Here is a 14369-nt window from a genome sequence, read left to right on the forward strand (position 1 = left end):
CCAATCCATACCATCGTTTGGCTGTATTTTGATATAAGGTGTTTATTCGGATGAGTCAGATTAAAAAAAAATTATAAAATGTTTTAATTTGAATCTGATCCGAATTTAAATACAATTCGAAATCCGAATCCAATCAAACTAAATCTATCCAAATAATCCATTAAAAATATTTTTTTAATAATTTTTTATTTTAATATTTTATTATTATTATATTAATATTGATAATGACATATATAAAAATATCTTAATTTTAAAAAAAATAATTTAATTTAAAAAAAAACCCTTAAAATTTAAATTTGGGTTAATTAAAAAATCTCTAATTAAAAAAAATCCTCTAATAATATGAAAATTTCCCATCTGAACTTATTTTTTCAGGTTGATTCGGGTCATCAGTGTAGATTCATTCTTGAAATCTTCTAGTTTGATGGGATCAGCTCGGTTAAACGTTTCTAGGTGTGAAAATGTAAATAGTTGGAGGGATCAAAAATCATCTCCAATAAATCGAGAAAATGGGCATTCATATACTGAAGAAAGCAGGTACAAGTTTGATTTTTAAACTATTTTAGACTGTTATTATGATAGATTTAACACACAGATTTTTCTGAGCAAATGAGTCGGATGCGGCATCTTTATCGAAATGTTATGGAATTTTAATTCAAGATTATTTAAATTTTATTTACATTGGGGTGTATGATAAGAGTATAAATGAATCAAGTTGTTCATAAATTATTCGAAATTCAATTTAATAAAAGAGCTTGTTTAATGAGGTTTGTTAAGATAAATAAATCAATTCAAATTTCACGATACTCGGCTTATTGACTCGTGAATGTGCTCGTTAATAAGTTCATGAATTAATTTTTTTTTTTAAAAATATGTTCTATTTGTAAAAAGTATAGACAAATATATTAAATATATTTATTAAAAAAAATTATAAATTTTAATAAAAATATTATAATTTTTTTAAATATATAATTTATTTTTTAATAAATATTTAAAATTTTGATTTATATTTATTAAATTTATTTAGAATTAATAAAAATTTGAATAAATTTATGTGTTGGGAATATATTCGTTTAAATAAAATTTAAAATCGGTCGAATATAAAATTACAGATTATATCCCTATTCACTGATGAAACGCTTTAGTCCAGAATTACGAGGGAGGTGAAGTGTTTGTGTCAGCATCTCTGACAGTCTATACTATAATAATAGGGAGAAGATAATGATGACTGAGAAGTGAAGTAGATGTAGAGGTGAGTTACAGGACATCCATGTTCCATCAATCCTAAAATTCGACCTCTCAATTTTAAATGTCTATCCCAAGATTAATACCGAGAGGTTGACGGTACTAAACAGTGACTAGATATGTGATGAGTTAAAGTAGGTAGAAATTTATGCTCTGTCAATCCTATGATTTTACCTCTCCATTTGAGGTGGTAAGTACAAGTATTTTTTAGGGGCCATTAAAAGGTATGCTATAATTTTTTATATATTTTTTAAAATTTAATTATTAATATTTTTTTTTAAAAAAATAGAGAGTGAGATATTTAATAGAAAAAAATTTATAAATAAAGTGAGACGCAGGAAGAGAGAGAGACAGCGCGCGCGCGCGCGCTCGCTCAGGGAACGGGAGACAGGGACGTGGGAAAGGCTCCTCTGCCACTCCCACTGCCCCACTCTACCAAGTGATATCCTACAAGATACTTGAAATAGATGATCTCAAAGCGAAGTATAAGAGAGGGAGAGAGACGGAAGATATTGGTGAAATGGAGAAAGAACGAGCATGAAGAAGAAGTGAGCGTGGCTCGTGAAATGAAGAGGGTAGTTAGCTAGATTCTCTGATTATTTCCTTCTATGTAGAATTGGGCTGCGAGGATTTATTGATCTGAAGTGGTGGTATTAGATGAGGAGTTTGTTGCCTTTCCATGGCCAGGGGAAAGGGGGCTCAAAAGCTGTGGAGAGAGTGTTAGAGGGGAAGCAAGCTTTTTTGCGGGTGGATAAGAGATCAGAGTTAGGGATTCACGACGGAGTGGTGGAACCAAGATCGGTGCTTGATCACAGGAGCCCCAGCCCTCCCACCTCCACAGCCACACTGTCTTCTTCCCTGGGCGGCTCCGGCTCAACTGACACCGCCGGAGTGGCGGCGGTCTCTGGCGACGCCACCGACAAATGGGGCTTCTCTGTCTCCGCCGCCGAGGAGAGCGGCGGTGCGGGCTGGAAGGAGGAATGGGCGGCTGAGCTGCAGGCCTTACCGGCTGGCCTCGACGTGGGCTTCGATGCGGGCGGTGCAAAATGCGGCCTTGGAGTCGACGACTGGGAGACGATGCTATCCCAGGATTCCTTCGTCTCCCCCGTCCGCGAGCAGAGTTTTCTTGGTTGGATCGTGGGCGACGGCGACGACCCTGCCTCAGCCCGTCTTAAGCAGCATCTCCTCACTCATGGTCTGCCAGATTTCGATGTAGATAATAGCGGCTTCGGATTGGGGATTCTCGACTCGGCCGGCGACGGAAGCATTGAAGACGTTGGTGGCGGCTTTCCGTTCACGGGTAGTAACAGCTGGGTATCGCCGCCCTCTAACCGCATCGGCATCAAGGGCACCACCGTTAATATCATCCCCCAAAACGATAGTCAGTTAATCTCGCCGCCTCATCCACCGTCGTGCAACTTCTCCTCGCCGTTCTCTTTTCCACCGGGCATTTACTTACCGGAGCCCTTGGATGACGAGCTGCAGCTATTTGCCTCAAACTCTCTCTTAAACCAGCAACCAGCCACTCCGAATCCGTCCTTCTTTTTCAGAGTAGGGCAGGCAGAGCTGCAACAGCTACCTCCCCTCCACTTCCCTACCCAACCGAAGTGCCACCTCCCCGTAGGGGACGAATATATGACGAAGCTCCCTTTTCTTGCATCTGGTGGTAGCTCGGACCTCTTCCATCGGAGGCAACCGTACGAGAAGCAACAACAACTCCAGCAAAGTCCAGTGAAGCCGAAATCGTCAATTTTCGACGATGATGCGGCGACACCTGTAGCGGCGCAGCAGAAGCAGCTAGTCGACATGCTTACCGAAGCTGCAAAGATGGTTGAGGCTAGGAATTTCGCTATCGCGCACGGGATATTGGCGCGGCTCAATCACCAGCTCCCCTCGCCAGTGGGGAAGCCCCTTATCCGCTCTGCCTTCTACTTCAAGGAGGCACTGCAACATATACTCTGTAACAGCCCTAGTCTTGATCACCATCAGAAGAACCCATTGTCTACTTGCCTGTTGGCGGAGCAATTTGACATTGTGCACAAGCTCAGTGCTTATAAAACATTCTCTGAGGTATCTCCCATCGTCAAATTCAACAACTTCACCAGCATTCAAGCCGTCCTGGAAGAGCTCGGTAGCTCTGACCGCCTCCACATCGTGGACTTTGACATTGGAGTTGGCGGACAATGGTCTGCATTCATGCAGGAGCTAGCACAGCGACGCCTCTCTTCTGCAAATCCAGTGCGAATGCTGAAAATAACAGTGCTTGTGCCCAATTACGCCCAAAACAACCTTGAGCTCCACCTTGTTGGTGACAATCTCACCCATTTTGCGAGTGATCTCAATATACCCTTTGAATTCTACTTCCAAAGCCTGGAATCATTTGATGCCTTGGGGCTCCATGTTACCGGAGGCGAAGCTATTGCTGTAAACCTCCCGGTGGGCTCTGGGAGCCTTCCCTTAACGTCCATCCTTAGCCTTGTCAGGAAGCTTTCTCCGAAGATTGTCGTATCAGTTGACCAAGGTTGCGATCGGAGTGACTTGCCATTCTGGCAGCATTTCCTCCGTACTTTTCAATCCACCATAGTGCTCATGGATTCCATTGATGCATCTGGGACTAACCAAGATATGGCAGCCAAGATGGAGAAGTTCCTGCTTCAGCCAAGGATAGAAAGTTCTGTTCTTCGACGATACCTTGCTCCTGACAAAATACTTCCCTGGAGAACAATTTTTACCACCTCAGGTTTTATCCCTATTCAACTCAGCAATTTCATGGAGACACAAGCTGACTGCCTTTTGAAGAGAGTGCAGGTGAGAGGGTTTCATGTGGAGAAGCGTCAAGCCACACTTTACCTCTACTGGCAGCGCAAGGAACTCGTCTCAGTGTCTGCCTGGAGGTGCTGAAGGTATAACTACCTGGTTACAGCCATGTTATCCTTGTGTCTGATTCTTGAATATCTGTAGCAAAGTTGGCAATTTAGGTAGCTCACTCTTGGTTTTAGATGTTTTCATTTCTGTTGTCTAGTTGGTTATATCATCATCACCTTTTGTTTATGTTCAGGTAATCATAGATGTATTTGCTTTAAGCAAAACGACATTGGATCTGTTGGAGATACATGTGTTTGTTTCTACAATGTCAATGGGGTTTCTAATGATCATGACTTAACGATTAGTCGGATTCTTTTGTTTGTGTTGATAATATGATTGCATTAGGACTTGCTTCTAAGTCATCTGCTCTTTACATTAATAGGATCTTTTGTTTGTGTTGATAATATGATTGCATTAGGATTTGCTTCTAAGTCATCTGCTCTTTACATTAATAAGATCCATTAGACAGTCTGTTGTGTGTTTTTAAGTTTAATCAATATGAATTTGTTGGCGCAACGGGACTGGCAAGAAGGGTTGAGTTTATCTATCAAAAAGTGAAATAAACACCTTTCTCGACCGTTCAACTCAGATTATCAGCAAAAGTATAATTAAAATAAATAACAAGAAAATGAAGGAAAAGATGCAGGGTTTACTTGGTTACAACCTAGGTGCTTGTTAATCCAAGGACAATGAAAGCTCTAAAAATATCCTTCGGTGAAGGCGGAGAAGCCTTTTACACTCGTTAATTGCTCAGACTATTATTAGGAAAATAATACAAGAGTTGATATATATTTTCTAGGTCCAGAGATCTTTTTATAGTTTTTGGAAAATCTTATCCCTGACTTAAAGGCGCCTTCCATAAGGCTGGAAGGTGCCTCCAGCGAGGCGCCAAAAGATAAAACTTTATCCTTTGGCAACGATTAAAATCAGCCTGGTCGAAGGCGCCTTCTAGTCATGGAAGGCGCTTTCCACAGTAAAGGTACGGGGGTTACTTTAATTCACTTTGAAGGTGCCTCTAGTAGCAATTCTAGCCTCCTTTCGCTTTTCTGCTGTTTCGATCGCCTGGGTGATTGTGACCATCCGAAATAGAACTCACCCGGACCCATTTTTCGACATTCTCCTCGAGCAGGCTTCTGTAGGTGCAGCGGTGGTCGGCAAGAGGGGAGTGAATTGCCTGCAAATAAAAATTATATCCTCCTCAAACTTTCAACTCAAAAATAGCAACAATAAAATAAAACAATTAATCAAAAAGAAATAGAGAAGATCCGGAATTAACTTGGTTATAACCAAGATGGTTGTTAATCTAAGGCGATGAAAAGCGCAGTAAGAAAACTCTTTCTCTAAAGGCGGAGAAGTCTTTTACACACTTAGAAAGTTCAACAGTTGCTAGAAAATCTAATACTGAGTTGAATGATTATTTCCTAGCTCCAGGGGCCTTTATATAGCTCCTGGAAAGTTTATCCCGAGAGTCTAAGGCGCCTCCAACAAGGTTCAAGGCGCCTCCAACTCGGTCAGCGGATAGAACTCTATCCGCAGCTCAACGACAGGCTTGGAGGCGCCTCCAAGCTGGCTGGCAGCTTTTCCAGCTTGCTTGCTTCTTTGCTTCGTCTTCCGAAGTCTCGTTCTTTTGGGTGATTCCGGCCAACCGAAATAGGGCTCACCCGAACCCAATTTCCAGCCTTCTCCTCGAGCAGGCTTCCGTCCGGCTTCTCGTCACTCGAACGTCACACACGTTTTTCTCGTCCATCGGAGTACTCTTCCGCAGCTCTCTCGTCCTTCGGACGCACCAAGCCCGTCAGCTCTCTTTCCATGTCATTCTTTTCGTTAGCTGCATCTTTCGCTCGACTTCTTGTGTTCCTAAGCTCCTGCACACTTAGATACAAGGGTCAAACACAACAGAATCTAACTTAACCTGGTTGATCATATCAAAACTACCACGGGGTTCCAACAATCTCCCTCTTTTTGATGTGCATCAACCTAGATTCAGGTTAGGGTAAAAACAATGTAATAAAAGTGTTGTAAAGAAATTGTAATAATAACATTTTAGGAACATTAAGTATAATATTGTAAAATTTAAAAGTTTGCAAAATTCAAAAAAAAATTAAAATCTCCCCCTAAAATCGGTCACATAAAAAAATAACATAAGAGGTTAGAATATTTTGAAGTTAATTTTGAGGGGTACTTAATAAAATAGTAAACAAAATAGTTAAAATTTTTCATAAAGTCATACTTTGTAAAAAAAATTAACGAAAAATATTTTATAAAAAAAACTACTTTGTTAACCGAGTAAATTATTTTAACAGTTAGTTAATTAAATATTTATTTCGATAATTGACTTCCAAGCTGTGGGGAGGCACTAGGTCTTTTTGGATATTGGAGTAACAACCACTTTCTTAGACAAAGTCTTTTAAAGAAATTAATATTCAATTTAACTCTTTTATAATTAAAAGAATTTTAGTATAAGTATGATGTTGAAACCCAATATAAGTTCCTACCTATTGGATTAATCAGAAATTTTGGAGCTATATACTTTTTAGGAGTATTCCTAATTTGTCTCTGTTGATGTCTAATATACCGGTTCAAATTATTATATCTTCTAATATTTTAATTTTTTAAGCATGTACGATTTTTCAAGTATTCTATTTCTGTTTTCAGTTTATCATTTTCTATTTCTAAATTATCCAGCAAATCTAATGGATATGTTTTTGCTAATTGTCTTTTCAAATCATTGTTTTCTTTTTCTAGTTTTACTAAATCCTTAGAAAGAACTTTAATGAATTGAAAAGATTGTTCGGGTGAAAGAGCGCTTACCTCACTTACCTTAAGTTCTGATGCTCCTCTTTCATCGCAGTTTTCCTCTGATGATTCTCCCCCTTCGTCGATGCTCATTTCTGAGCTGGTTTTGTCTTCCTTTTGATGGTCTGCTATTAAGGCTAGTCCAGCGTAGATTTCGATTTCGGAGTCGGAGGATGACGATTCATCCCATGTGGCTTTTAGATTATGTTTGGGCCGAGTTGGCTTCTTATTCTTTTTTCCTTATCTTTGTTCTTCAGTTTTGGGTAGTCATCCTTGATGTGCCCTTCTTCATTGCAGTTGTAGCATCAGACCGTCCTTTTGTTTCGATAATGCTTTCTCGTCTACGATTTAAATTTATTAGATTTAATAAATTTATTAAATTTTCTTACTAGCAGCGTCGCTTCATTTTCGTCAATCAATGCTTCGGAATCAGGACCTTCCTTCTTGGCTCTCAAGACAAGATTGTTGTTCGACTTTTCGATTTCTTTAGAATCTGCACATCAAGTTTCGTGAAGTTCAAAAGTGGAAAGCAAATTCTCTAGTGTACTTATCTCGAAATCCTTAGAGATGTAGTATGCATCTATTAAGGATGACCATTCTGGAGTTCTTGGGAAGACGTTGACCGTATAGCGGATTGAATCTTGGCTCATTACTGATTCTTCGAGATTGTTGAGCTGAGTGATGAGTTCTTTGATTCGTGTTTGGAGTTGCGCTACCTTTTCTCCATTATTCATCTGCAGGTTTGTTAGTTGGGTTCGAAGGATGTCTCGTCTTGCTAACTTTGTTTCTAAAGTACCTTCATGGAGTTTTAGGAATTTCTCCCAGAGTTTTTTGACGGAGTCGTAGCTGCCGATTCGATTGACTTCCTGGGACGGAAGGACGCTGAACAGATATAATTCTGTTTTACCATTCGCCTCGAAATCGGCTTACTCCTTCTTCGTCCACTGGTATTCTTCTTTGTCTTTCGGAACCACAAAAATCATATTTCATAATTAACAGAATCTCAAAATATGTTTTAAAGAATACCTTCATTCAGTGTTTCCATTGCGCAAAGTCTCCCTCGAATTTTGATGGGTGGATGTTTGCACCGGCTATCGTCTCGTTGCTTCAGTCCGCGGTTAGTCCTTCTGAAGCGATTTGGCTCTTATACCACTTGTTGGCGCAACGGGACCAGCAAGAGAGGGTTGAGTTTATCTGTCAAAAAGTGAAACAAACACCTTTCTCGACCATTTAACTCAGATTAGTAGCAATAGTATAATTAAAATAAATAACAAGAAAATAAAGAAAGAGAAGCAGGGTTTATTTGTTTATAACCTACGTGGTTATTAATCCAAGAACAATGAAAGCTCTAAAAATCTCCTTCGGTAAAGGCGGAGAAGCCTCTTACACTCATTAATTGCTCAGACTATTGTTAGAAAAAGAATACAAAAGTTGAGACATATTCCCTAGATCCAGAGGTCTTTTTATAACCAATGGGAAATCTTATCCTCGGTTTGAAGGCGCCTTCCATAGGGCTAGAAGGCGCCTCCAACGAGACGCCAAAGAATAAAACTTTATCTCTTGGCAACGGCTAAAATCAACTTGGTTGAAGACGCCTTCCATAGGGCTGGAAGGCGCCTTCGTACTGTTTATCGAAGACACCTTTGTACTATTCATTGAGGGTGCCTTCCAGCCATGGAAGGTATGGGGACGTCTTTAATTCACTTTGAAGGCGCCTCCAGCAACAATTCCAACCTTCTTTCTCTCTTCTGTTGCTCCGATCACCTGGGTGATCACGACCATCCGAAATAGAGCTCACCCGAACCTATTTTTTTACATTCTCCTCGAGCAGGCTTCCGCTCTAGCTTCTCGTCCCTCAGAACGTCGGGCACGTCTTTTTCGTCCACCGGTGTATTCTTCCGCAGCACTTCGTCCCTCGGATGCACCAAGCTCGTCAGCTCCCTTCCCGTGTCATCCTTCTTGCTAGCTGCGTCTTCCGCTCGACTTCTTGTGTTCATAAGCTGTTGCACATTTAGACATTAAGATCAAATACAACAAGACCTAACTTAACCTGGTTAATCTCATCAAAATTACCATGCTATTTTTTAAGTTTTTCTTTCCTTTTGACTTATCATTCTTGGAGGTTCTTCCAGATCCAATTTTATACTATACTGTTGATATCAATCCTCGAACCATCACTATTCATTCGATATGCTTTTCACTTTTCATCTAAACATATAACGATTCTTTCTTTCTCTCTGTTTGAAGCTAAGTTCATAAGAAAAGAGGCGGTGAGCTTGTTCTCCGAGAATGAAGTTCAAAATAGATTTTGTTTTGACCAATCCATCATCCACTCATGTTTCTTAAGAACTATAGTTTTCTTGGTACTTTTCTAATCATTGGTGCATTGATTGGTAAATTGTCGACAGGTAAAACTTATGAAATTTGTCTAATTTGTTGTGAATGTAAATTCTATCTAATTTGTTGCAAATTTGCTCCTCTGTTTTAACTTCCACTGACCTGCAGGAGCCCGTGTGAGTTGATTTTGACAGCTCGTGGCATTGCCGCATTATTCCCCATCAAATGAATGCTGCCTTGTGTTTCCCATGCAGTTCTTTTTGGTATCTGAACTGTGCAAAGACTCCACATATAAAATATGCTCTTTTTGTGCCACACAATTGCATCTCCTGTATGCTTTTCAGGCTCAAAAGACTTTGAGCTAGTTCTAGAGGTGGACATCTCTCTTCTTAGTTCGTCTATCTAGTATATTCAGAAACACAATAGTAATGCATTGATGACCGATCTCCAGTGTAAAGCCGTTCAACTCCGAATGATGACCGTTCTCGGCTCCTAAATTTTTCCGTATGTGGGTACTTCGATCGGGGCCGCCAAACATAAGTTTTTCTAGCAAATTTTATCACCAGCACGCTCCAACAGAGGATCAAATTGCAGCCTTCTTGTTTGCCGTCAAATGCTTTTACCGCTACGCAGCCTGTGGGGACAATAATTTTCACTTTAAGCTACAATGGCATGATCACCATGTCGAGGGCTTCCAAACATTTCGGTTGATCACTTGAGAACTTTTTATTTCATGCTTGAACATGGAATTCAGTCATTCCGGCTTCGGTCAAAGTGAGTATGTTCTGTATTTGGTAACGCTCACTAACTTTGCTTCAAAGTTCAGTTTTTTAAGTAAAATATCATCATTTTTTTTTTCACTCGATTAGTGCCCCCATAGATATTCTATAGACGAACCAAGATGAAAGTTACTTACTTTCAAACTTAGTCAGTAAGGTGCACAAAGTTTTTGTCAATATAATTTCAGGTAAGGAAAGGATCTACTTTACTTTGAAAAAGGATTATATTACACTACAGGTTCTCTTGCAAAGCTACTGCCACCAAAGATGAGACTATCAATTATGTAGTTCCAACATGGACCAGTGTCTCCCATTGACTGAGACAGACATACATGGATCGATGTCACTGTAGAGAATGTGATACTCTTCTGAACTTTTGTCCCTTTCAAGCGTATTGACAGTTCTTCAACAAGCGGTTAGTGAATCGTCTGCAAGCTTGTCAGTGAAATGTGATGTTGCATACACAAATTCTAATGTACTTTTTTTTAAAAAAAACATTATCAGTGTTTGTAGGGCTGTCTCACACTGCATTGTTTGATCTAAACGATGAAAACTCATTCATGGTCAGGCCCGACCATTGTAGTCTTTAGTCTTTAGTGTTTGTTGGTGGTGCTAAATTATCCTTCACATGCTCTCTGTGCCAGCCAACGCACTTATGCACAGGACGCCAACCCCTCGTCTTCCATTATTGAAACACTATTTCTGACCACTTTCTCATGTGGCATGAAGTTATATGTGCTAGTCACTATTTCAATGATTAGTAGTCGTCTATGATTTACTTATTTCGTGTTAGTCCTGAGACGAATTGACGGGGGTACTAAGACGAACATATTCATTTTTTGTCATCATGAAATTTAGTAATTGACGAAAGAGCACATTTAATTTAATGTTGTAGAATTTTTTAAAAAATCATTTAATTTTTAAATTTTTTTAAATAACGTACTCTTTTTATTTTATCTTCTACCAATGACCATGATGTTACATCCAAAGAATAATAGTGCTGTTTTTTTAAAAAATAGTATGATTATGATACTAAATTTTAAAAATCAGCATAAGTATTGGTTTTCAAAAAATACACCACCACGGTGTTGATAAAAATCACTTCATAGTGGTACTGATTGGTTTTTTATTTTTTATTTTTTAAAATAAATATTATATTTATTCATTCTTTGAAATTTAATACCACATAAGGAAGATATTAATTCTCAGCAGACGATATTCTTAAAAAAAACTTTTTTAATATTTTAGTTATTTGATGATTAATTATAGATTAATTCAATAATTTATCTTCTTTCATATAATTTAGACATAGACTATAAAAAAAAATTTTAAATAAATATAATCAACTTAATATAATTTTTTAAGTTAAAGACATCTTTGAAAAATTTTATAATTTTAAATATCGCTTTTGGTCAATTGCCTTGATCCTTGTCTTAGAAACAATGTGTTTGAGATTGGATTTTGTCAGTGGTGGACAGCAGGACAGGTTGGCAAGGGCAGGCTACCAAGGCCAGGGGTGTTCCATTGGCGCTATGGTGATTGGCACACAGTTGAAGCTCTACGGACGTTGATAGGGTTGGGAGCAAGGGCCCAAATATGGTGACAGCACACTGCTGGAAGTCACTTTCGTGTTCAGAAACAAACCTGCCATGCACGCATCACGCATCACGCATCACGCATCACGCATCATGCATCATCTACGGACCATCAAAATAAATATCAATATTATAAATAATTTAGTTTTCTAATACAAACGATACAAAGATTTAAATATAGAGTATTATCATATTAAATCATAGGTTAAAATTTAATGTATCTGAATATATCTTTTCTTATGTGTTAATTACTGTACTAATAGTTAGTAATTATTCGTGATTTATTTTCTCCATATTGATTTAGAGACGAATTGACGGGGACACTGGGGACGAGCAAATCGTCTTTTACCACAATATTACAAATAATTTAAAATTTTAAAATATAATATGTCATGAGTTTAATTCAAATCTTTATTGCTTAGGGAGTCTGTCCCATTATTTATCATTACACCATAGTTTCGGGAGCATCCAAATAAGGGTGGAGCCACTTCTTAGGTTATCTGTGCTTTTAACCCGGGGCCTGACGACATTGAAAAAGAGTTACAGTTTAGATTTATTAGTATTAGTCCTAGTACCAATTATAAGATAATTGATAAAGATACTTTTTTTTTATCATATTTCATTAATTAATAAAAGATAAAGTTGGTTATTATATATACTTCAGTTAAGTGCTGAATGAATAAGTATAATAATATTCTAGGATAATAGGTTATATTTTACAACATATTAATTAGTTGAATTGATAGTGGGATATTGTAGATACATATATAGAACAATACTCTTAATTATTCCTAGTCCAGTATTAATATACAAGGATAATATTATTGTGTTAAGACTAGCATGTAGATCAACGGATGACTTAATCTAAGTCATGGATATGAAATATCAGGTTGATACATGAGTATATATTAGAGAATATGTATTGAATGACCCGATATAAAAATATTTAATGGATCATTATATAAGTGTCATAAACATTCTTATAGTGACTATTAGTTTGAATAGTCCTTAGACCTGAAGTCACTATGGTTCCCTACATAAGAAGTTGTGTACTTTGGTATCAGCAAACGTCACCTATAACAAGGTAGACTATAAAGTCGATAACTAGGTATGCAATAAGTTATGCAGAGGGATGTAAGTGATGTAGATTGGATCTATTCCTTTTATATGACGAAAGTGATATCTGTGGGCCCCCTGATTAGTAGAACACAAGAATACATGATCATGCTTAAATGAACCAATATGAGATATTGAGTTTATTTGATTAAGTGTGTCTACTTAGAGATCAAAAAACATATAAATTAATAAGAGGGTGACACGGTCTATACATCATTGATTAATCTAGATATCAAGGATAGAAGAATTGAGTCATATAAGATAATAGATACGGAAAAGTTAAGTCGGATCTCGACATTCTCATCACTTGAGTAGCAATGATACCTTGCTAGATGTCACTCATTACTTATATATCTAAAATGATTTTAGAGACATTATCAACATTACGACAACTTATTGGGTCACACCCACAAATAATATATTAATTTAAAACCCCAAGATTTTACTAAAAGTAAAAGGGTTGTAAAACTCAATATGCACGACAATAATATATATTATAAATGCCAATTGCTTCTTTCCCTCCATTTAAAATTTTAGATTTTCCCTCATAGCTTTGCATCACTAGTAGTAGTAAAGCTATCACTAGTAGTAGTACCATGTAAAGACGATATAATTTATTGAATCAAACATGATTAATCCTATTCTTTGTCTATATTGACATTCATAAATAAGTGTAATAAGGAAGTTTCGACTACTAAGTAACAACACAGATACAAATAAAAAATAATTGTATATCTCAAATTCAATGAAGGATAGTAAAATCCCATGAATACTCAAAGTCTTGATCACTCGAACACCTTTGCATCCCTTCTTTTGTAGATGCCTCTTGCTTTTACTCCTCCTCACTTAATTTTTTCTTTATACTCTGATCAAAGTGCGTAGATCCAACGCTAGCTGCACTTCCTTTTCCACTCATGCAATCACAATAACAATATGATCACTGATCAGATTCAAGTTGGTGAGAAGTAGAAGTCATGGTGTGTGTGGTGGCTCTTTGTGGAGCCTCCTTGGCACTTGCACTGCCACAAATGGCTGATGGTGGAACAAACAGAGAGGTGATTTTGTATTGTATATGTTGCTAGTGAAAGGCATGGTCCCATGAACTTGGAAGATTCATGCCACTGACTTGGGTCATTTGAGCTTCAAATCACATCTTGTCAACTTCACTTTCCTCTCTTTTAATTCTATTCCTTCCTTTCTCTCATTATTTCTTTGCAAAAGTGAGTCAACTCCCATCACTTTTTCCCTTTTTCTTGGCATGATTCCTTCAACTATTATATGCAAATATCCATGTGGATGGTGGTGAATTGTGTGTATCTTCTTCTTGCTCTTCTTTCAATGCTTTGCTATGGCCAATATTTAGGGAGGTCCGCGATGTGACTCTTTGTCTCGCACTTTCTTCTTTCATTGAGCGGTTTGTATGTTTTGAGATCCATAAACAAAGGTTAAATTGAGTAGTCCATCACTTGTTAAATTGCCATATTTTGTTTCATTGAGTATATAAGACAAGAATCTTCAATGGTTTGATTGAGTTTGTTATGATAATATTGTAGTCTAGTCTTACCCTACTCCATCTTTGTTTGGGTTCAACTTGGCAAGTAATTCAAATTAGCCTTTCACGTCTATGACTATTACT

General features: G+C 37.8%; 1 protein-coding gene across 1 annotated transcript; it reads left to right on the forward strand.

Annotated features, from left to right (window-relative positions):
* The first annotated feature begins 1598 nt into the window (after positions 1-1598).
* Positions 1599-4404, forward strand: LOC122013380 (scarecrow-like protein 27). Its single transcript, XM_042569636.1, has one exon. It carries the CDS (start codon positions 1903-1905, stop codon positions 4144-4146), a length of 2244 nt encoding a protein of 747 aa, XP_042425570.1. The 5' UTR covers positions 1599-1902; the 3' UTR covers positions 4147-4404.
* Positions 4405-14369: the final 9965 nt, after the last annotated feature.

The sequence above is a fragment of the Zingiber officinale genome, chromosome 8B (genome assembly GCF_018446385.1).
Source record: "Zingiber officinale cultivar Zhangliang chromosome 8B, Zo_v1.1, whole genome shotgun sequence".
Classification (NCBI taxonomy): Eukaryota; Viridiplantae; Streptophyta; class Magnoliopsida; order Zingiberales; family Zingiberaceae; genus Zingiber; species Zingiber officinale.